Consider the following 23,552-nt stretch of genomic DNA (forward strand, 5'->3'; position numbering starts at 1 on the left):
GCGCTGGATTTGACGGGCGATCGAAAAGGTGGCGAGCGGGGTGGCGTGTACGTAGCGGCCAGCGCGGGGGGACAGCGACGGGGCAGGGCGACGGAACGGGGGAGGAGAGAGAGCGCGCGCTAGGGTTTCGCGTTTCGCACCTTGCCGGAAACGGCAATGGTGGGGCGCAGCGCCCTAATCACTCCCCACTCCCCGTCTCGCCCTGCTTTTAACCCGCCTCCCCCACCGCTCCGCCCCCATCCCGTCCGGCCCCCTCCCCCGCTTTCCCTTTCCCCTTTCCCCTCCCCCTCCAGCGCGCGCGAGAGAGCTGGGCTGAGCTACTCGGTTGGCTGAGCTGAGCTGCGCTGCTTTGGTGGTGTGGGAGCGGTCGGGCGGCGCGTAGCCAGGAGGAGGAGGAGGAGGAGGAGGGCGATCGATCTGGAGCTAGCGGTCCCGGACGCGGCGGCCGGCGGCGACGGCATGGGGCGCGGCCGGGTCGAGCTCAAGCGGATCGAGAACAAGATCAACCGCCAGGTCACCTTCGCCAAGCGCCGCAACGGCCTGCTCAAGAAGGCCTACGAGCTCTCCGTCCTCTGCGATGCCGAGGTCGCGCTCATCATCTTCTCCAACCGCGGCAAGCTCTACGAGTTCTGCAGCGGCCAGAGGTATACGCGCGCACACACACGTAATTCCAACACCATAAAACACAAGCGGATGTGTGTACCGTGGGGTTTAGCTTGCTAGATCTGGCCTCCGCCGAGGTGTTGGGCGCTTGGGGTTTCCCTGGGGGGCTCGGACGCGGTGGATCCGTGCCCGGAGAAGCTCGATCAGGGGTGCCTGTGTCCGGCTCCGGCCAGCCGGGACTAGTTTCTTCCAGAAATTAGCTAGGGTTTTGGTTTGGGTCGCTACAGCTTGGCTTCTCGCGGGGCGAGTTCGCGCTAGATCTGCGGACCGCAGCCCCCAAGGTCGTCGTGAATCCATGGGGACTGAGAGATGGCCGGCGCGCTCTTTAGCTTCCGGTTGAATTTTGCATGCATGGGCCGGCTGGCCGGGAGCTAGTTAATTAAATCAGGGGTTTATGCCGGCTTCGATTGGCCGTCGCATGCCCTGTAGATCTCCGAGCCAACGGAGGCCGTTTTTCGTTGGATCAAATTTTACGGGTATTTGCTTCGACGGGACGGCAGGCATCGATCGCATCACGTAGACATCGGATGCGTGTGGTGACTGATGGATGGATTGATTCTCTCTCAGCATCCCTAGCTTTAGCTATCTTGTTGCACGGAAGATCGAGGCAAAACGGTTACTGTATGGATGTCTTGTCGCTGGTTTGCTGCGGTTTTTCTGGGATGGTGTCTTTTGGATTTTTGGGCTTTCATGTGAGTTGTGGCTGCCCCATGTTAAGTGAGATCAAACTTCATATATATTGTCTTTCTCTCTTGCTACTGGTAGGGATGATTTTTTTTTGTTGAGATTTTCTTGTCAATTAATATAGGAGATAGTTCCTAGAGAAACACAATGGATGATCCAAACGTGTTTCTGCATCTTTGATTTCTTTCAAAATCTGGTGTTCAGCTGTCAGACAAGCGCCCATAGAGTCTGTTTACATATTGACTTTTTTCCCCCGCAAAAAAAAAACACTAGCGTGGGTGGTATCGAATTAAATTCTCTGTTTACAAAACAGAACTGAACACATAATTGGCTAGGCGAAGATAGACAAGTTTCAGTGCACATATCGGCATGTATATAGATAGAGGTTATTCCATATCAAAGTTGCAGATTACTTAATAATATACTCTAGTTTTCAAAGGTAAATTTCTTTACCCCTACAGTTCTTTTTTTTTTGTGAATGATTACTCCTACAGTTTGTACACAGCTAAGTCGGTGCGATCCCTCAACCAGCATGAAAAGAAGACATGAGAATGCCATATTAATTGGAATGTTTCTATCTAAATAAGAAAGATAATTTAACAATATATCAGTGTCTCCCTAGCCAATTACTGGGACTTTTTCCCCTCGCCAAAAATAAAATAAAATAAATGCAGGCATGCGACCTACTAGTATTAATGATCTTAACTAGAAGAATCTCAGTTCAAAACAGTTCTGTTTTTTTTATGTAACTAGAAGAATCTCAGTTCAAAACAGTTCTGTTTTTTTATTTAAGAGATGACAATTCTAGTTTTAAACATGGATGAGATGCATGGTTTGTTTGATGATGGACACATGATTTCACATGAATAGGACTCAACCAAGTAGCTTTATATATTATTTAAGATCCCTTGATAGGTTGTTTTTCTATCATATTTGAAAGAGGCCCGTAATTTATTTTCTATATATAATCCTATGTATGCCTGAATTAATTACCTAATCCTATGTATAGGGACACGGAGTATGGCTGTCACTGTTTCACTAGCCATAAACTTATAGTAAATTCCCAGTAATTGGCCTATTTTATTTGAGTAGTTCTAATTTTCTGAAAAATATGTGTTTCCATTAAGAAAAACTTGCCCTAGACTTGAATAGTGTAAGATTGTGATTGGCCGAAATTGCATGCAATATTCACTACATAGCAAGCATATGTTCTCACTACTATGGATATCATTTTTTTTCCCGCTACCCATGTGATATTCTCTACTATGGCGGTCAACTTTTCACTACTCATAGAGTTTCAGCAAACTCCCAGTTGTCAACATGGTTTAGCTGAGTACTTCTTAATTTTGTCACATATACATGTTTCAATATTAAGATAACTTGTCCGAAACTTAATTAATACTCTTACATTGTATGCACCACCGTTCACTACATAACTAGTTAGCCGTATGCTTTTTGATATTATATGGTCTAGTATTAGAGTCAAAACCTTCTAATTGACATGTATCACATTCATAAATCAAGAGGATCAAGAGTGCTGCCCAAGTTGACCTAGTTGTGGATGCACTCACCCTGCTTGGGGTTTTACATAAGGAAAAGCTATTCACACTAGAGCTTTTTCCTACTATTTGCTGGTAAGAAAAACTATTCTTGACAAACTGTATGGCCGTTCCCAAATCAGTGCCATACATCTATTGTTAAATGAGTATGTCAATAAATTAGATGTACAAGTTTTGTGAGAAAAAATAACTGATTGGTTCCTTAGCACCAAAATTTGGATGAGGTTCTAGAAAAGACTACTGTACCATGCTAACAATCAGTTACAGTTGATTCCAAATATACAAGAAGCCAAAATATGCATATTTCTAGTGTATATTTTGTGCTGTTATGGAGATTCGGTGTATTATAAGTTTCTTTCCATTACATTTAAATTTACGGAATAGAAGAGGAAAAAAATAATGCTCATTCTGCACTCACAAATTTTAGATGTATGGTGACAGTAGTTTTTTTAATTGGAATTGATTTTATTTGAGAGATTCACTTTAACAGGAAGCCCATCGATATCGAATCCAAGCCACATGCTAATTAACATGGAGACAAATATTGTTTTTCGTCCAGGTTATGGCACTACTGAACTGAATTAGTCCCAAAATATAACAATGAAGTTAGTAATAACTAAACACCCCCTTGACTCCTCGAATGACTCAGGGGTCAGGGCAAGGTAAAGGTACATAAGATACCTAGGACTGACTGGGAAGTACCTGCAGGGTATAATCGGTGAAAGTCTTCAGTTGTCTCTGCTCATTCATTTGTCAGCCCATCTCTCACGGCCGAGTAGTCCTTTCATTTCAACTTGCTTCTATCTACTGTACGAACTTGACGTATTATCAGATGTCCCTTCAGGCCTGTGCAGTTGCTACATAGCCAGCTAGTGCTAGAGCTCCAGTATTTTATGCTGGCAGATATCCGTAACGTTTACTGTACCTAGAATCTGCTCAGGAAGATGGCAGATATCCCACATCTTGCACGCCTCTTTCAAGTCTGGCAGTATACTAACTACTAGCATCCACTTAATTGGTATAGCGGAGAACTGAACTATTCTAGTGCTAGTTGTTCCTTTTATTTGTAGTGTTTATTTCTTGTTGTATTGAATGTTTTGTTTGTCTATTAAACATCAGGACAGTCTTAGAATACCATGAAAATAAACATTTATAAGGAGCATAAAATTATCAATATATAAAAAGATTAATTAGCGTTGCTGTTTTCTCAAAATTGTTGCCTGCAAAGTACTCGTATTGATGTAATGTGCAACCAATTTTTTTGGCCTATGTATATCCCGTAATTTCACTTAGGAAACTGGCACATATATCTTGAAAACCCACATTTTCTAACACTTGCTGTTTCGTGAACACTATTATGCTCCTTTAGTCAGTTCCTTATTCGCATTTTTTAACTTGTAGCATGCCCAAAACACTTGAGAGATACCAGAAATGCAGTTATGGTGGGCCAGATACAGCAATACAAAATAAGGAGAATGAGGTAAGTTCTGTATTTTTATTCAGATGTTGTAATGATTGATTTAATATCACAAGTGCATAAAATTAACTTGTGTTCTAGCATCCCTCTTGTCAAAAGATAGTACGAGTTGTTTACTGACATAATCCTGAAATCTTGTATGTTTTCTTCAGTATTACCATTAAACGGCCTAATTAAATAATGCATGTTTGGAACTTTGGATGAATCGCAATAAAACTGATGTTTATAAACTACTCCCTCTGTCCTGAAATAAGTGACTCAACTTTGTACTAAAGTTAGTACAAAGTTGAGTCACTGATTTTGGGACGGAGGGAGTACTTACTAATTATTTGTGCATCTGTATATCTTATTACCTACTCAAGTATGACGAATGTTTACTGCCTAGTGCCAGCTGCCTACTTATCTCTATTTTACTACTGTGAAAAAATCTTGAAGTTCTCTGCATCTAAAATGAGAGCGTTGCACAATGAATCATATATCTGGGAATGCTAATGAAAACATACCGTTATTGGATAATTGTCTATATTTTATCTCTATGTAGTTCCAGCAGTTCTATAACCCTTTTCCTACTTCTTTCCAATGTTTTAAATAGCGGGCTATGGCATTTAGCGGCGACCCTTAGCGGCAAATTGTACATGAAATCATTTAGCAGCAACACCCTCAAACAGCTACAGCGGAGCTATAGCGGGGCTATAGCCAGCTATTTAAAACTATGCTTCTTTCTGAGTCCTGATGGCCACAAATAAGACTATCATTTTTTTGGGATACGCCTACCATGTATACTAACTGAAGCTGAAATTAAAACCGCTGATAAGAGAACAAAATATGAAAGGGGTGACCATTGAGTTGTCATGAAAGATCAAAATCATGATTAGTTATTTAGTTGTTTCCCCAATAGCATTGCATGTAAAATGATCTTAATTTATTATAATCCCAGGTTTTCCTTTCCTATTTTTCAGTTTAAAATGTTTAAGTTATGTTTTGATAAAGTTTTTACTGAAGTGGCACATACTTTCAGTTAGTGCAGAGCAGTCGAAACGAGTACCTCAAACTGAAAGCACGAGTGGAGAATTTGCAGAGAACCCAACGGTAACTTAGTTATTCCACCCTGTGTTACTTTTGTAGATTAAGTGGACTCTTCTATCTTCAGCATGAAATGATTACCTTTCTGAACAAGTTTCAACAATCAGCAGAAATCAAATATGTGCATCTATTGCAGTGAAGTTAAATAAGTTCATGTGGAATAGTTTAAATGGTATTGATTAACTAATACACACTACTTATGGTGGTCCTATAATTGAATGACATTTACAGAAATTTGCTTGGTGAAGATCTCGGGTCACTCGGCATCAAAGATCTGGAGCAGCTCGAAAAGCAACTTGATTCATCCTTAAGGCACATAAGATCCACAAGGGTAATTGATTGTTTTCGAAATGATCACAATGCAGAGGCTAGGAGAATTATCTCTTTGCATTATCTACATCAGAAGTACCGATTGTTTTGTACTCCCTCCGTTCGAAATTACTTGTCTCGGAAATGGATGTATCTAGTATTAAAATATGTCTAGATACATCCATTTCTGCGACAAGTAATACCGAACGGAGGGAGTAGCTTTTTTATGTTGTCCTGTAGCTTTGGGTTTTTTCTGTTTCTGTCATCTGTTGCTACTCCGTGTTAGATGATCACCAGATATATAATGCTACTGGATGGAGGGTCCGATAGCGCCTTATATTGCTTCAGTTTTAATTAAGTAAATTGGATCAGGGTATGTGCCCTGTTTGAGTAATGATGAAAATTATTGTTTTTAATCTGCAAAATATAGCTTATTACTTTCTCCTTCTTTGAAGGCAAAGTCTCAGGCTAGTCTGTTTACTAAAATCTGTTTCAGAAGAAAAAAAATCTCTGCTTAGTGAGACTTTCAGCTCCCGGGTGCAGGGGCACCCTCATGAACAGTAAATGCAAAACAATATGAAAAACAAATCGAAAAAAACTGAAACTTTGGGGAATCAAATATGATCAAACATTCAACGTTCATGCAAAGTTTTAGCATCAAAAAACATTCGTGGAGCCCTCACAAAAAAAAAAAATCAGTGTTCAAAGTTATGTGTAGTTGTGAGCAGTAGTTTTTTTTTTGGTGAGGGCTCCTCGAGTGTTATTTCTGGCTGAAAATTTGCAAGAACATCAAAAGTTTTATCATATTTGATCCCCCAAAATTTCAGATTTTTTTTGATTTTTTTCATATTGTTTTGAAGTTACTGTTCATGAGGGTGCCCCTGCACCCAGGAGCTGTCACACCTTTCCCTTGTATATTTCCTGTTCATTCAACTATACACAGTTTACAGCTGGATCTCTTTGATTCATCATCATTTTTTCTAGGAATGGAACAAAGAAACATTGAGACAATTTTTATTCTGTAATGCACTGCATATTCATATGTTCTACAAAACTTGAAATAATTTGGCGCTGTCAGTTTGGATATTGTTTTTCAGTTTATGCTAGTTATCATATTTTGTAACACAAAAGAATGCTGATGAAATTTAATCTTGCAGACACAGCATATGCTTGACCAGCTCACTGATCTCCAAAGGAAGGTATGTGCTCTTAACAAAATGAATTTGATCATAATTTGTGTTATAAGATTTTCTCATAGACTTATGTTCAGATAAGAAAGCTGACTGTTCCCAATGATACACTGAATAATTTTGCAGGAACAAATGCTGTGTGAAGCGAATAAGTGCCTTCGAAGAAAAGTAAGTTCACCTGTCCGTACAAATCACCCTGCTTAATTATTTTATCTTCAGAAGAAATAAATCTGGTTATGGTTGGTGTTTGCACCAACTCGCCTGAACTTAAATACTGCACGGAGCATGTATCCGGTTCTCTTGTTTTGAAGCTGAAGCCATTTTGTACTTACTTTTGAATGTTCCCACATAACTGTCGTCCGGCAGTTGCTTCTTCTGCACATGCTTGCAACCACTCCCTCACCAAGGACCATATACATACCTGTCTCTCTAAAAGGAGTAACAAACGTACTAATGCTTTATAAAGGCCAAACAGAAATCAGTTAGCATGCATGTATCAGTATATTCATGCATACCGTAGTACCACAAGCTGTTGCATATACAGCTTTCGTACTCCTATCGTTTGCATATTTATTTGTGTTCTATACTGTAGAATCTACAAAACATTCTGGATTGCCAAGAACAGATAGATAGACCTGTTAATAAATTGCACGATTATTAGTGACATGTTATCTGTTTTGCGATGAGAAGCTGGAGGAGAGCAGCCAGCAGATGCAGGGCCAAATGTGGGAGCAGCACGCCGCCAACTTGCTCGGCTACGACCAGCTGCGACAGTCCCCGCATCAGCAGCAGGCGCCACACCACGGCGGCAACGGCTTCTTTCACCCCCTGGACCCAACCACTGAGCCTACACTTCAGATAGGGTATGCGCTTGCTTGTACCAGCCCGGTCAGATATAGGAGTAATCAAAGATCCGTTGCTGACCTTTTCGTACGTCTAATTTCCTTCAGGTATACTCAGGAGCAGATAAACAACGCATGCGTGGCGGCGTCGTTCATGCCGACATGGCTGCCCTGAAGATCGACGATCCAACCAGCTAATAAATGTGCGACGGTGCTTGCACAGCCGTCGCATTCTACCTACGTACCTACGTATATTCCGGGGCCGGGAGCGACTACTATCGCGTTCGCGTACGTCCCATAGTTTGTTCTGTGTCTCTGTTGTGTCCTTGTGTGAAAAACTTTTGTGATCGACAATGATCGACGTCTATGTCAAGACTGTCTGGTACAAAGGGCCGTCCGTACGTCGCCGTTACCATAGGCTGGCTAGCTGCAGCATAAAAAGACGTATAGTGCAGTGCCTGTACGTTTCATAATTTCCAGTCCAGCTACATGTAGCTGTATGATGTTGTGATATTATCAACTGAGTGTGCTATATATAAATGCAAAATATGCAATTGCATTATTGAAGTTCGGTGCAGGCTCGTACGTACCTACGTATGTGCACTGGATCTCTAGCAAGCAGGAATTGTGCGTTGAAGTGAAGCATGCATGTAGCTAGGCTTATTTGTCACCAAAGTTCTATGTGTTTCAGGCATTAATTTGTTCCCAAGCAAAGGGCCGTAATCCATGATGCAAACTTGCCAAGGAGCAAATACATCGTGTACAAAGCATGTAACCTTCTGGAATGGGTGACAACACAAGGTGCACCTACCCCTCTTTTACCACTCACATATGCTCCAAAAACTTCTAGCTCAAAAGCAAGCTACCTTGCTTGCGTTTCATTCGTTAAACGGTAGCTTCCGCGCCCTTCCCGTTGATTCAGTTGATGTGAATGATCGTGTCTTCGACATCAATTTTAGTCTGATTAGATATGTCATTGAAAAAAAACCCTGTTTTGTCTTTGTATTTTTTTCCTTTCCAGATGATGAGGATGAAAGGGTCCAGCGCGAGTGGTGAGATCATAGGCTGGTGGTTCTGCGGGAGTTTGAGAGGATTCAGGTTAGCAGGTTTTAGTTTGTTAGATGTAGGTTTCAGAAAAGACCGGATCTAAATGCTCATGATGGACTTGGATAGAATGGAAGAACTAGGAACTTGAGATGAAAAGGAAGGAAATGTTTGTACAAAGGACTTGCCGAGTTGGCAATTTCATGAGATCGTCCTATTGCGAGCAATCAAGGGCATTTTTCAATTAATTAGATATTTTAGAAAACCATCAGATCAGGGTGCTCAGGACGGGCTTAGATTGAAGGAGGCGAACAAGGAGATTGAGCAAAAAAGTAGGAAAGACCTTCTCCAAAGAGTCAATAAGCCAATGGCTTCATGCATACCGACCTTTTATTGCCAATGGGGGTGGTCATAGAGCATGGCTAGGAGGGCAATAGCCATGGGCTAGGAGTTCGAGCTAAATGAGTCAAGAGTTTCGAGTTTTAATTCCAACCCTAACTCATGTTTAAACATCCAAGTGCATAAGAGAGCACATGTGCACTACTGCACCAATTGTTGTTGAACTTCACATTGTGTGCCATCCCTTGGCGCATCATAGCCAGCCGATCCAGCCCCCTTCTCAGCCCTCGATGCCTCACACTTCAGGTGATCAAGGAAATTTTGATAACTAGAGGTTTCAGAAGGTGGTCGAATCAGGACACTAATGTGGAGTTGAAAAAGGGAAAAACTAGGAAGTTGACATATGCTAATATTTTCTAACAAGTTTGTACAACCACTAGTAGATAAAGGGCCTTTAGTCCCGGTTCTGGAACCAGGGCCTTTAGTCCCGGTTCTGGAACCGGGACTAAAGGGTCGTTACTAAAGCCTCCCCTTTAGTCAACACCAATCGGTACTAAAAGAAATTTTATGATTTTTTTTTGAAATTTTTTTTGAATTTTTTTATTTTCAAATTTCTAAAATATTTTAACCTCTAATCTCTAATCACCCCTCACCACTGCTCAATTTAACCTCTAATCTCTAATCACCCCTCATCATCTAACTTCCCGGACGGTCACCCATCCTCTCACTACTCCAGCCTGAGCACGCTTAACTTTCGGGTTCTATTCTCCCTCGTTTCCAAGTCTGCATTTGTTGTTTTCCTAACAATAGTAAGATGTCAATCCTATTAACCCTCAGGAATTTAGCTTCAACATGAAGTCACACATTTCACTGTTTGAGTTTGAAACTATTGTTCTAAAAAACAATAATTATTTAGTAACACTATTATTTCTTGAATAAGTAGTTTGACCACAGTTTGACCATAGTTTGACCACAGTTTGACCATAGTTTGACCACAGTTTGACCATAGTTTGACCAATGTTTGACCAGATTTGACCAAAATTCAAAAAAACTGAAATAATTATGTAGTAACACTAATATTTTTTGAATAAGTAGTTTGACCATTGTTTGACCACAGTTTGACCAGATTTGACCAAAATTCAAAAAAAAACTGAAATAATTATTTAGTAACACTAATATTCTTGAATAATTATTTAATAACACTAATACTTCTTGAATAAGTAGTTTGACCAGATTTAACGAAAATACAAAAAAACTGAAATTTGAGCATAACTTTTTTTCCTTTTAGAATTTGAGGATTCTAAAAATTTGCAAACAGGTCGTAGGCTGTCAAAATCGGATGCGGATTTTCGTGCTGAACATTTTGTTATATTATACGTTTTTTTTCCGACGTCGTATGCAAAAGTTATAGCCATTTTACGTTTTCCCTGCACTTTTTGCAAAACATGTCCAAATTTAAGTTTTTAAATTTTCCTAACTAGTAGATGTAGTAATATAACTACCTCTCGAAGGATTTTATTTTTTGAAGTTTTTATCATTTCCTTTTGATTTTTTTAAAACAAAAAAGGCGATCCACGGTGGGGGGGGGTAGAGTTTGAAAATGGGACCTTTAGTCACGGTGACCTTTAGTCACGGTTTGAGACACAAACCGGGACTAAAGGGCATCGCACCCTTTAGTCTCGGTTCGTGTCTTAAACCAGGACTAAAGGGCTCGGGTGAACCGGGACTAATGCCTTAGCCGCACGAACCGGGACCAATGCTCACATTAGTCCCGGTTCGTGACTGAACCGGGACTAATGTGAATATTGTCCTGTGACCAAAGCCCTGTTTTCTACTAGTGAACCATTTTTAACGAGCATGATGTTTTTGACTTCGAGGTCCTAAACCCCAAAGCCCCATGGTATTTTTGGCAACAAAGCACACTACAGTTGGCGAGGCGGTATTTTCACTTCTTGGTGTCACTTTGCCGGAAAATATGGAACTAAAGTAATCAAATCTCCAAAGCACTTATTTTGGCACTTCAAATAAAGACATCATACACACAACATATTGCTAAGAGCATAGTTGATTACAACAATCAATCCACATGTATACAAGTGCTCTACTTTCCAACTATGGACCCGCTTCCCAAGTCTCTCTTTGACATGCTTCCATTCCACAATCCGGGGTTTACGAAAATGGATTGGAATACCTTAGGCTTCTAATGTTAAACCATCTGGGTTGACAACTGAAAATCTTAATGTAGTACATTTCAACTTCATAGGCTTTGCCAAACTGGAATAACTAGCTCTTATATGGACATTGTTGTTGAGGCTATCAAGATGCACAAAAGGGAAAACCACCACTTTGAGATTTTCCGCTTTCTTAATATCATGATCCATAAAGAGAATTGTGTCTTCAACCTATTGTAAGATGGACAACCTTCTGGCTTGGTCCACTCCACAAGGATTGAAAAGCATAACTGCCACATTATCGAAGATGATGTGGGATCACGAATCCTCCTGACAAAGACCCTTTTTTGTATGAAAGTTGTGACTATAGTCAACATTGACTTTAATGGTCATGCCAGCTAGAGAGACAAAGTTATCAATCCACCTACACCACTTTTGTGAGAGGCCTTTCATTTTTAAAGCCTGCTAAAAAGACTATTTAACTTTATCATAGGCCTTTTCGTATTAGGTTTTAAAAATGACCCTACTCAACCTTTGCATGTGCGTCTCAACTTTATGTAAGAAACCACCCTGTCTACGTCGCTTCTGCCTTGCATTGAAGTCGAGTACATGGGTTGAACCATATGATCTTACAGACCCAACAAATTGGAAGATTTTGGAACACTTATACTTGCAACTTTTTTTCCATAAAAGAAGCAGTGAGAAGGACATTTTCGACAACATAGACCCAAGTGACATCATTTATTGTAGATTCATCCAAGGAGAAATTACTTCCTTCTGTTGCTGTAGACAGACCTTTATAATACTTCATAATGATAACCCACATCATGAGATCGTCTAGCTGAAGAAAACATCTAGACCCCTAATGTTTTTTTATGTATACGAAAGTACTATTAATGTCGTTTATCAAGCGTACCCATGGGGAAATGGTTCATAAAAAAGTATGGAGATGGTCCATCCCTCTCCACATCCCCAATTCCAACAAGGAAAGGAAAAACTGAACGATTTGTGGAAAGACTCAATTATTTGGGGGTTTTATTTGAGCCTTAGAGAACCCACACTATTAAGAGGGTTTGATGTGGTGCGTAGTGTGGAGATCATGTTCCATACATCTTATAGAAAGCCCCCCCCCCCACACACACACAACCTACTCAAAGTTAAACTCACCAATTCAACCTTTGCATTGACCCCAGGTATCCATGGTACAGGGGTCGGGTCTCCGAGGTTCAGCAGTTTCACCGTGTGGATACCATGGATCTTTGGGATCCCTGACACCTGAGTCTCTAGGATTCATATGATTTGCTCTTTGGATGGCCCGGGTCTATGAGGTCCCCAGGCCCCCGGGTCTCTAGGGTGCGTGTGGTCTACCCTCTAGATAAAGTACGTCTCCGAGCCATTCCGGCCCTAGGCCTCCGGGGTACCTCGGGTCCACGGACTTCCAACGGTTGGATTGGGTGGATAGGGTATAAATATACATCCTTCTTATGCCTCTAGACCTAATCCTTCATTTGAGTTGCTTCACCACTGCCAAACCTCTAAAAGCTCATCTCCCTTTTATTCTTCCAACGAAACCCCACAAAACTTTTAGGATTGAAAGATGAACCATCGATCTACACTCCCACCAAACCGAATCGTGATTCAGCTACACAGTCATCACCAAAATTGTTACTCTTGGAGATTTGGTACTCCTAGGAAGTAGGAGTCTTAATTTCCCGGAAGCGGTCTCGGATGTGGTGTGCTCCGGCGAACTTTGTAAAGGTCGGGTGGTCACCTTGAAGGCCAACCACAAGTGACTTGAGGCACCTCCATTGGCGATTTGGGTTGGCTGAAAGGAGAAAAGGGTGAGCCATCAGTGGCATTCGAAAAGCTTTGGCTCTCGCACCTTTCCAACATGGTCTCTGATCTCTGTCCTTGCTATCCCATAGCAGGAGAGGCGGTCCACAACCTAGAGCGAGGGGCCAGTCTTAATGGCGAGGCGCCCCCCTCTGGAGATGGCTCAGTGTGCGTGGTACTACGATGTGTGGTGGTCTTGCAAGGTGGCGTAGTTCCAACATTGTTCGATAGTCACTTTTGTTGTATGTTAGAGGTTGTATCTCCTGTGTTTGTTTCTACACTCAGTATTGGGTTGGCGGCATTTGTGCCATTTGTCCGGATGCCGTTTTATTTTACTTCCGACCTACTTGCTTACAGATTCCTCATCACTTTGTATCGGTTCGGCCGTTTGGGCTTTATATATAAAGCTAGGCGAAAGGCTGTTTCAAGAATTTATCATGAACCGACTGACATTAATACATCCGTAGACAAACTCAAAGATTTTAATGGAATAAAATAATAAATTAATACATGGTGTACACGAAAAAATATCGACTGTATGTACCTTGTATACTTTTAATACGGATAAATGAAATAAAAACCAACCCTAGTAAGATCAACCTTTATTTTGTAAATGAAATGACAACTTCAACTTTTTTTTAAATGATAACTTGCACCCGGTCCGATCAGTGCAGCCCCTTGGATCGTCCGCAGCCCATGATGGACGACGGCAGCCGGCCGACCCTCTCGACGCCCTCCTCGAAGACCACACCCATGCCCATGAACACATGCGCCTCCACGTGGCAGTGGAACAGCCACACCCCCGGGTTGTCCGCCCGGAACCGCACCGCCGTCCACCCATCCGGGTGCAGCGGTACCGTGTTCTTCATGATCGGATCTCTCACGTTGAGCAGCCTCCAGGCGTCCGCGGCCGGGTTGAACTTACCTTCGCCGTGGCCGAGCACCCAGAAGTCGTGACCATGGAGATGCCACGGGTGCGTCTCGCTCTTGTTGTTGAGCATGTTGGAGTTCTGCAGCACCACGTCCACCACGGAGCCGAGCGCCAGCCGGTACACCGGGCTGCCCACGGTCCCGTTCGTCGGCGCCGGCGCGGAGATGTCGTGGCTCATGTGGTCGTACATGTCGGGCGGGGGGCGCTGCTCGTACGCGTCTTTCATGCCGCGTTTCATCGCCACGAGGTACGGCGTGGCTGGGAACATGAGGGACACGCCATTGATAGTCCACTTGATGTGGCCATCGATCCGGTTCTGGGTGTTGAGGAGGAGCAGCGTGCGGTCGGCCCTCGCCGGCATGGGCTCTACGAAGCGTGGGTGCGCGAAGATGGCCCTGCTCTGCTCCACCCTGATAGCCGTGTTGTTCCATGCCGGGCCAGCCGGTGGCGCCGTGGGCGGAGGCATCCACGGGTTGTTGCCGTTGAAGGCGTAGCTGACAACGGCCTTACCGCTGGGTGTCTGGCTGGGGTTGCGGCCAACGACGTGGGACGCAGCCCAGTAGTTTCGCCGCGGGTCCTGGTCGGCCTTGACCAGCACGGAGTACGTCTCGCCGGAGTAGATGAAAAGGCCCCTCACGGCGAACGGCCGCACGTAGTGCCCGTCGGCCTCCACCACCATCATCGGGTGGCCCTCGATCTCGAAGTAGAGCGAGGAGAGCGAGGTGAGGCTGCCGATGCGGAGGAGGTATGTCTTCCCCGGCACGGCGGTGAAGAGAGTCGGCAGAGCGCAGTCGGGGCGGGAGGCGTTGCACGTTCCACTGGGAGCGAGCGAGCAGTTGAACATTCCTCGGCCGTTGATGAGGAGAGACTGGGGCTCGGTGACGAAGACGAAGGGGTTGGAGGAGAGGCCCGTGGCCTGCTCGTAGACGCTCTTGTGCCACCAGTCGCCGAGGAGGACGGTGTGCTCCTCGTCGTAAGAAAAGGGCTCGACGAAGCCGTCCGGCACGGTGACCACGATCATGCCGTTGAGCCCCGCCACGCGCTGCATCCCGTAGTGCGCATGGTACAGGTAGGTGCCAGGCTGAAAACACACAAAACACATTGACAAATGAGAATTTTGCGATCATGCGTTGACAAAGTAAAACAAGTCTTGCAATGTAATGTATGCTGCTAAGCTGCTTACTCTGTCGACGACGAATTTGTAGGTGAAGGTTTCGCCGGGCAGGATGGGGCACTGCGTGACGCCGGCGACGCCGTCAGCCCACGGCGTGCCAATCTGGCGGATGCCGTGCCAGTGGATGGCGGTGTTCTCGGTCTCGAGCTTGTTGTGGACGGCGACGACGATGGTGTCGCCCAGCGTGGCGCGGATGGTCGGGCCGGGAGCCTCGCCGTTGACGGTCACCGCGAGCTTCTCGAAGCAGTCGGGGGACTTCAACTGGTAGGAGATGTCCCACTCGTAATGGTGCTCCTTGGCCTCCGCCACGGCCACCAGCAGCCAGACGCAGAGGACGGCGGCGGCAGCGAGCAGTGGCCTCGCCGACGGTGGCATCGTGCCGGCCGACGGCCGTAGCACCACACAGCTGCTTCGTTAGTTGCACTGGCGCTGGCTGTGGAGTAAAGCAAGAAGAAGCCACCCGTTGCGTTGGACTAGTTCGATCGAGCAGGTGTGGCGTGTGTGTGGTCGTTGCTCTAGCACACACGCGTTATAAAGAGGTAAATACACCCACGGTCGTAGAACTTGCATTGGATGGTCACTTTGGTGCACGAACTTGCAAAATACGCGTTTGTGGTCACAGAACTTGCTAAACGGTGCAAATACAGTCACTCCCTCCATACGCAGCCGTATGTGGAGACGCCAGCATGGCATGGGCCCGCTGTCAGCGACCATGGCCTTCCAGCGAGGCGTGTGTGCGGTCACTTTACAGAAAACCTCGTGGGTTTCTTAATTCTTGCGCAGAAAGCCCCTGGAGACGCGGGAACAGAGCGCTTTGCAAATAAGCGTATAGGTACCCTAAAATCGCTGGCAGCCCATTATAACTCCCCACCGCTTCGTCTCCCTTCTCTGTCGATCGTTCCAGGGCGCTGGCGGAGGCGGAACTGCGGCACGGCGGCCGTCGTCGGAGGAGATGGAAGAACCGCGCCGCCAACGGCCGGGCGAAGCAGCACCCACATACGGTGAGTGATCCCATGCATCTACCTCCTCTTTTATTTACCGATTTTGTCAGCCCGCCGCGGGTAGGATTTGTGTAGTAGGATCGGTGGGTTGTACCAGTTGATTGAGATGTTCAGACTTTGATTCAAGCGCAAATTTGCCCTATGGATTAGTTGCGACCGGCCAGAACTCCTGCTTCTCCAATCTGACCTAGGGTTTAATTGGGGGTTTTCAAGGAGGCGTCTTTTTGCTTCAGAAAAGTTGATGAAAGTAATCCAGAATTCATGTTAGGCACGCTATGTTGACAGATTTCGTCGTTGATGCAGTGTTTTAACTAAACGTATGTGGAACTGGACGTGTGCTTTCTGTATAATTAGCATGTCTGAAAATACTGAATATTTGCTGCAATTTAATTGAATATGGCTGCACTGTTCATAACTGAATGTGAAAGTTCTGTTTTTACTGAACGTGAGTGCGCTGTTCTGTACTAAATGTGAGTGCTCTGTTTTGTATTGAGCACAATAACCTGGTACTGGTTGTAGACCATGGTGACACACTTCAGTCAGTAACCACAGATGATGTGCTAATACATGGAGTGCCTGATTTGCCAAAGGTTATAAGTCCAACAAAACTAAGGCATGGTAAAGAAAACATCAACTATTCAGAGAAACAACCCAGTACAACAGAGAAGCTTTCAAGCCCAGTAAAGAGGTTTATGCCATTTGGAGAAGGATCTAGTTCTGGTATTGCAGTTGAAGAAGAGGAGGAAGAGTTTGACATTAGTGACAATGGTGAAAGTAGTGGTTCAGAGGGAAATGGAGAGGATGTAGAGGCCGAGACAGATGAGGATTTCTATGAGAGTGATTATGAAATAGCAGCAGGTGATGATGATCTTTTTGATGCCAATGTGGACAAAGATGTTGATGATCACAGAGAGAAAGAAAATGTGCAGGACTTTGAAGGAGAACTTCCAGAAGATGCATTAGAGGATAGTCATTTGAACTTGTCAAAAGAAGAGAAAGAGAAGCTGAAGCACAAATTCAGCACTTTCAACCCAAGCACTGATCTTAATGCGCCTGTTTTCAAGCTTGGGATGGTCTTTGGAGATATGAAAGAGTTGAGGCATGCTCTCGTTGCATATAGTGTCAGAAATAGAGTGAAGGTGAACAAGCGTAGGAATACTTCAAAGTTGTTAGAGGCTGTATGCAAGCCAGGTTGTACTTGGTACTTGAAGGCAGGACATGATAACAGGTCAAGTAGCATTCAAATAAAAAAGTACACTGACAAGCATACATGCACCAAAGCTTGGGACCTGAGAGTTCTTACTGCACCTTTTCTTACTCACAAGTTCAGGAATGAATTCAGAGACAATGAGAAAATGCCTCTGAGGAAATTTTCAGAGAAAGTTGAGCAAGAATTCAACTTGGTTGCAAAGAGGACCAAGTTGGGAAGGGCAAGAAGGGCAGCAGTCAAGCAGATTAGGGGAGAAGATGATGATCAGTACAAAACCCTATGGGACTATGGGCAGGAGCTTAGAAGAAGCAATCCAGGAAGTCAGTTCTTCTTGTGCACAAAGGAGGTGTTTGACAACAAGGCCAAGATGACAAAGGACCACTTCTCGACAGTATATTGGTCTTATGATGCATGTAAGAGGGGGTTTCTTAAGGCTTGTAGGCCAATCATTTTCCTTGATGGGTGCCACATTAAAACAAGATATAAGGGGAATTTGCTGACAGCAGTAGGAATTGACCCAAATGATTGCATATTTCCTATTGCATTTGGCCTATGTGAAGTGGAGTCAACACACAGCTGGGAGTGGTTCTTAACTTCATTGAAGGATGATCTCAACATAAGCAACAGTACACCATATACACTTATGAGTGACAAGCAGAAGGTGGGCACACTTCCTTTCATTTTATGCTAGTGTTTGCTGTTAGTTTATGCAATTATTGTTATTGATGATATTGCTATTTTGTAGGGTTTAATAAATGCAGTTCAGAAAGTTTTTCCTTATTCAGAACACAGAAATTGTGTTAGGCATATTTACCAGAATTTTCACAAAGTCCACAAGGGTGAGTAGCTAAAAAATGACTTGTGGGCTATAGCTAGATCCCCAAATGAGATGGCCTACACGAGAAGCATGAATCAGATCAAAGATCACAACCTTGATGCTTACAAGTGGGTTGAGAAGTTAGCTCCGAAAACATGGATCAAAGCTTTCTTCGACCCATTTTGCAAGTGTGACATATTATTGAACAACATGTCTGAAGTCTTCAACAGGTTTGCATTGCCCTCCCACCTTTCCTTCATATCATGTCAAACAATGCCATTGGGTACTAACATAACATGAACATATGAAAATATCTGCAGTTATATATTGGATGGAAGAGAGCTATCGATTAAGTCAATGCTGGATTATATTTTCACGAAGCTCACAAATAGGATAGTTGGTAAGCAAAGGGAGTCAGAAAAGTGGACAGGAATACTATGCCCCAAGATTCAGAAGAAACTCGACAAATACATTGAGTGGGCAAAGAATTGCAGGGTGCAAGAGTATGGTAGAGGTGTGTTCAAAGTTTTCTCTCTACAAAACTCATACATAGTGGACTTAAATATGCTAAGCTGTGACTGCAAAAGGTGGGTACTGTCTGGCATCCCTTGTCATCATGCAATAGCAACTTTCAGGCATGAGAGGATTGAACCAGAGAGCATGGTTCACTCCTGCTATACAGTGGAGGAGTACAAAAAGTGTTATGGATATAACATGATGCCGATGAGGGATACAAAGCTATGGGAGAAAATGAACGGGATTGATGTGTATCCACCATTATACACAAAAGTTATGGGCAAGCCAAAGAAAAATAGGAAGAAAGATCCAGAAGAGAAGAGTGACAAAAATGGAGTAAAGAAGGTGACCAAGCATGGTGTGACCATGCATTGTTCAATATGTGGAGCAGCTGATCATAACAAAAAGGGACACCATAATCATGTTGATAAGACTCCAAATGAAGAAGCTGCTAGGGAATCTGAAGAAGAGTATGATGATCCATCAATACTTGCTGTAATACACTTGTACTCTTATGCTTACTCCCATATACTTTTTTAGATTTAGGATACACTAAGTTCATACATTGCTTGTCTTGTGCAGAACATAATGCCACACAGGGTATACCCACACCTGGATCCAACACAAACACCTAACTGTATGGTATACAAGATGCAGGAACAGGCAATGATGATTTCACTAATTAACTTGTACACACTCATAAATCACTAGTATGTGTGCTCACACTTGCTCTGTCTTAATTTTTGCAGGAGAGGTTCACGTACCCACCCCCTAGGGAATTTGGCCCCTTGCCCGAGTCTACATTTATTGCAAATGCTAGAGAAGCAATGCCAGTAGGCAGAGTGACAACAACAATGGCTAGGGGGAGGGTGAGGAGTCGGCAAGCAGCACCTGCAAATGGAGAGGAAGCAGCTGAGTCAAGTCAGCAAGCAGCAACTGCAACAAGACCCAAGAAAAAACAAGCAAGAGGGGGAGGCAGTGTAGGGAGAGGAGCAACAAATGCTGCAAGAGGAGGAGGAACTGCTGGGAGGGGAGGAAGAGATGGTGCAAGAGGAGGAAGAAGTGCTGGTAGAGGAGGAAGAAATGGTGCAAGAGGAGGAAGAACTGCAGCTGCTACATTTGGAGGAAGAGGTGCTGCTCCTGCAGATGTCACAGGAGCAAGAGCTGCTGCTCCTGGCTTTTACAATCTCCTGTTTGGAGATGATGGACCTGCTGATAGAGCACAGTTCATGCAGGCTGAAGAGGAGGTTTTGTTTAGCCAAAATGCACCACATTCTGCTCTATCTCAAGATGGCCAACCACTGATCTGCATGATTTTTTCTCTCTTTAGTTTACATCAGAACAAGTTAGAGTTCATGAATGAACTTTTGGTTAGGTTTAGTTCATGAATGAACTGCTCCTGCAGTTGGGGTAAAGATGTAGTAGGCAAGGCCTTTTCCAACTTTATTTTGCTTTGGTTTTCTCAATATTCAGACTGTATGAAACTGTATTTTGCTACGCTTTGGTTTATGCTATGACAGTGCTAGTAGTTCAAGAGGCCTCCCAGACCTCTAAATATTAAGTAAATTTCTATGATTTCTGTAATCTGGTTTCAATTGGTTTATTCTTGAGATTGTTTTGACAGTGCTTAATTTGTAGAACTGTTGCTGCAAAATGTATTTAATTTGTGTCGCCTGATGCAAAATAATAGAAAGAGCAAAAAAGCTAGGCTACCTGGGATTCGAACCCGAGATCAGCTAGTGATAGATGACACCATATAGCCAGTTGGGTAATGAGAGAATTCTGTTACATTCTCTTGATCTCTCCCTTTTCTACCATATAGTGTGCATCGTCTCTTTCCTCTCCTCCGCCGCCCGTACGACAGAGGATGTCCATTGGAGGGCGTAGCCGCGACGGCGCGACGGCGCCCGGCGCGGGCAGCTCCAGTGCCGGCTCAAGGCGCCGTGCATCCAGTTCTGCGTCCGGCGGGTTCGGGTCATCGTCCCGTGCCTCTGGGTCATTGTGTAGCCGCTTAGTTCAGTAGCCGCTATCTTCAGTTATGTTCAGTAACTAAGCTGTGGCTATCTTCAGTTATCTTCAGCGCAAAAAATAATAAACCCACGGGGTTTTCTGCAAAGTGACCACGTGCATGCCTCGCTGGACGGCCATGGTCACTGACAGCGGGCCCATGCCACGCTGGCATCGCCACATACGGCTGCGTACAAAGAGAGTGACTGTATTTGCGCTGTTTTGCAAGTTCAGTGACCACAAATGCGTATTTTGCAAGTTTGTGCACCAAAGTGACCATCCAGTGCAAGTTCTAAGACCGCGGGTGTATTTACCTCTATATAGGCTGTGCATAGCGCGAGTGGATGATGATGATTGGAGAGAATCGTTCCAAGGGAGGCGAGTTCAACAAGCACGCGGGGCCGCCGGGGTGAGCGATTTCCTAGTGGCAACTTAGCTGAGAGGATGACGAGACAACTATTGAAATGCAACTTGCAAGTATATATCTGAAGCACGTTGATGAATCACGGCCTCTGCCCGATGGCTGCAGTGCAAGCAACCAAACACACATTACAGAATCGGTCGATCGCCGACCGTCGAGGAGCGACGTGGATGGAAGACGGATTCTGACCATGCATGCAGCTTTTCCGGTGCCGATATTGCTGATGGGGTGGGCCTTTTTCACTATTCTGACCCTTTGAACGAACTTTGTCATAAAATGAACTCGACGTGAAAGTATTTCACGATCTGACCCTTTTAGCAACGCCACAGCCCGCGACGTTTTTGCCCAACATAGAAACGCCGAGATAGCTAGCGTTTCTGATAAAAAAAGAAACGCCGAGCTAGCTAGCGTTGCGGACCAGGTAAGAATCGCCGAAGGCGCTGGCGTTGCTGCCCATCATTGAAACGCCAATGACCATGGCGTTGCTATCCTTTTTCATGTGCATGTAGAATGTGGATGAATATCCTAATTAATAAGGCTAATTAATTATGACGAAAGTGGGCAGTAAGGCCATGGTTCCTTGGCGTTTCTATGATGGCTAGAAACGTGAGCGCCTTCGGCGTTTCTTATCTGGTCCGCAACGCTAGCTAGCTCGACGTTTCTTTTTTGATCAGAAACGTTAGCTACCTCGGCATTTCTATGTTGAGTAGAAACGTCGCGGGCTGTGGCGTTGCTAAAAGGGTCAGATCGTGAAATACTTTCACGTCGAGTTCATTTTGTGACAAAGTTCGTCCAAAGGGTTAGAATAGTGATTTCGGCCGATGGGGTGTCACAGCATCAGCCAGCGCATCAAACACTTGTATGGCCCGGTCTTATGAATATCACATCCAGATGATTGCCTCAACCGGGTCTCATAGGTCGAGGCTGGTCGACATCTCTCATATCCAGATTAAATGTAAGACACATATGGAGCCTTCGGACGCGTCCGCCACCTCTGACGACCCGGCACATACTGAGCCACCCTATCCCACATATTTTCCTCCCCATCCGCTCTCCAGACCAAACTCTTACTATTTCACTTCACTCCCCTCCACTTCTCTCCGTCACCTAAGCTCCGTCCGGCGATCTTCGGTCTTCTCCGGCATGGCAGGCAACAGATCTGGGTCCTACACCTCTAGATCCGACGACCCCGAGCTCATCCCACGCGCCCCCAAGGAGGAGATGACCATCTGGCTTGCGCTTCGCGGCTTCTAAAAGGAGGCCGCTCGACGGCAGCACTGGACTCCTTGTGCCGGGAATCCATTGTGTCCGTCCAAATGGCGTGTGTATCCGCCGCAAGGTGTGTCGCCGCTTCCTCACCGGAGGCGGTGCGGTCCGTCTGGCGTCCGAACGCTGTGGCGGACGCGCAATCCCTTCATTGACACGCCGTGTAGGGGATGAACGCATGTGTGTCATCTAGCAAGAACATGGCGTGGTGTGCCCGCCGTGCGAGGCAGCGGGTGCGGGAAATGGAAACGGCCCTCGCCGCAGTGGACGTTGGAGAGGCGGAATCGCATTCTCCGGTGCCTTGACGGATGGCCTGCAACCCCGGGCGCCACACCCGCGTTGTCATGGATGTCACCGGCTCCTGCCAGGACGGATCCATCATCGATCTCACGTCCATCGGCACCGTCAGGGTTCCGGACTCCGACGAGAAAGAGTGGGGCATGGAAGACGGCGGTGCCTTGAGGCCCATGAGCCAGGGCGTGTCTCATGTCCTATTTTACCTTGTCGGCGACAGGACTAACACTCTGAGGGGCGCAACCAGCCGCCGGACATGGGCACGGCGGAGAGGTTTACATTGGATGTAATAGTATGGAATTGAGGTTTCTAATTTAAGGTATCTGGTTGTGTTAACAATTATTTGAGGTGTGACCGCTCACTGTCCGCAAACGCGCCCGGACACGTCCATGAGCGTTTAAGGGATAGGATTTGCCAAGTCCGGCTGTAGATGCTCTCAGATTTCTAACGCTCGAGTTCCGCGCCATCGCTGGAAGCCCAAACCGTCTTGATTCACCTAGTTACTATTCCATCTATTTCAAATTAATTGAAGTTTTAGATTAAGTCAAACTGTTTTTAAGTTTGAAAAATCTTATGGAAAAATATGATAGTGGCATCTTCAACGCTGACCCTCAAACCGCCAGCACATGTTCGAACCGTGTGGTCCGGATGTGGTGTGCCATCCAACGCGGGCCTCTATCGGTCTACCGAGCGATCCAGACATGCTTTTTCTCGCAAACCA

General features: G+C 44.9%; 4 protein-coding genes across 4 annotated transcripts; 3 read left to right on the forward strand and 1 right to left on the reverse strand.

The window, feature by feature from the left end:
* Window positions 1-221: 221 nt before the first annotated feature.
* Window positions 222-8,374, forward strand: LOC125509937 (MADS-box transcription factor 8-like). The gene is made up of 8 exons (XM_048675005.2): window positions 222-644; window positions 4,308-4,386; window positions 5,402-5,472; window positions 5,698-5,797; window positions 6,933-6,974; window positions 7,092-7,133; window positions 7,656-7,828; window positions 7,916-8,374. Exons 1-8 carry the CDS (start codon window positions 460-462, stop codon window positions 7,980-7,982), a joined length of 759 nt encoding a protein of 252 aa, XP_048530962.1. The 5' UTR covers window positions 222-459; the 3' UTR covers window positions 7,983-8,374.
* Window positions 8,375-13,837: 5,463 nt separating this feature from the next.
* On the reverse strand, window positions 13,838-15,752 carry LOC125556347 (L-ascorbate oxidase-like). Its single transcript, XM_048719096.2, has 2 exons — window positions 15,309-15,752; window positions 13,838-15,206 (listed from the first exon to the last, which is right to left on the reverse strand). Exons 1-2 carry the CDS (start codon window positions 15,672-15,674, stop codon window positions 13,860-13,862), a joined length of 1,713 nt encoding a protein of 570 aa, XP_048575053.1. The 5' UTR covers window positions 15,675-15,752; the 3' UTR covers window positions 13,838-13,859.
* Window positions 15,753-16,945: 1,193 nt separating this feature from the next.
* On the forward strand, window positions 16,946-18,201 carry LOC147972129 (uncharacterized). Its single transcript, XM_087524238.1, has one exon. It carries the CDS (start codon window positions 16,993-16,995, stop codon window positions 18,199-18,201), a length of 1,209 nt encoding a protein of 402 aa, XP_087380364.1. The 5' UTR covers window positions 16,946-16,992.
* Window positions 18,202-18,669: 468 nt separating this feature from the next.
* Window positions 18,670-20,231, forward strand: LOC147972130 (uncharacterized). The gene is made up of 3 exons (XM_087524239.1): window positions 18,670-19,338; window positions 19,426-19,506; window positions 19,593-20,231. The coding sequence occupies exons 1-3, from the start codon at window positions 18,685-18,687 to the stop codon at window positions 20,229-20,231; spliced, it is 1,374 nt and encodes a 457-aa protein (XP_087380365.1). The 5' UTR covers window positions 18,670-18,684.
* Window positions 20,232-23,552: the final 3,321 nt, after the last annotated feature.

This window comes from Triticum urartu, chromosome 5A (assembly GCF_056163025.1).
Source record: "Triticum urartu cultivar PI428250 chromosome 5A, HENAU_Tu73, whole genome shotgun sequence".
Lineage (NCBI taxonomy): Eukaryota > Viridiplantae > Streptophyta > Magnoliopsida > Poales > Poaceae > Triticum > Triticum urartu.

Excerpts from the sequence above, each read along its gene's own strand:
- LOC125509937 (XM_048675005.2), top strand. The coding sequence starts at position 460 with ATGGGGCGCGGCCGGGTCGAGCTCAAGCGGATCGAGAACAAGATCAAC. Across the intron at positions 5,473-5,697 it reads AATTTGCAGAGAACCCAACG|AAATTTGCTTGGTGAAGATC; the intron begins GTAACTTAGTTA and ends TGACATTTACAG. Across the intron at positions 7,829-7,915 it reads GAGCCTACACTTCAGATAGG|GTATACTCAGGAGCAGATAA; the intron begins GTATGCGCTTGC and ends AATTTCCTTCAG.
- LOC125556347 (XM_048719096.2), bottom strand. The coding sequence starts at position 15,674 with ATGCCACCGTCGGCGAGGCCACTGCTCGCTGCCGCCGCCGTCCTCTGC. Across the intron at positions 15,207-15,308 it reads ACAAATTCGTCGTCGACAGA|CCTGGCACCTACCTGTACCA; the intron begins GTAAGCAGCTTA and ends GTGTGTTTTCAG.
- LOC147972129 (XM_087524238.1), top strand. The coding sequence starts at position 16,993 with ATGCCATTTGGAGAAGGATCTAGTTCTGGTATTGCAGTTGAAGAAGAG.
- LOC147972130 (XM_087524239.1), top strand. The coding sequence starts at position 18,685 with ATGCTGGATTATATTTTCACGAAGCTCACAAATAGGATAGTTGGTAAG. Across the intron at positions 19,339-19,425 it reads ATGATCCATCAATACTTGCT|AACATAATGCCACACAGGGT; the intron begins GTAATACACTTG and ends TGTCTTGTGCAG. Across the intron at positions 19,507-19,592 it reads TATACAAGATGCAGGAACAG|GAGAGGTTCACGTACCCACC; the intron begins GCAATGATGATT and ends TAATTTTTGCAG.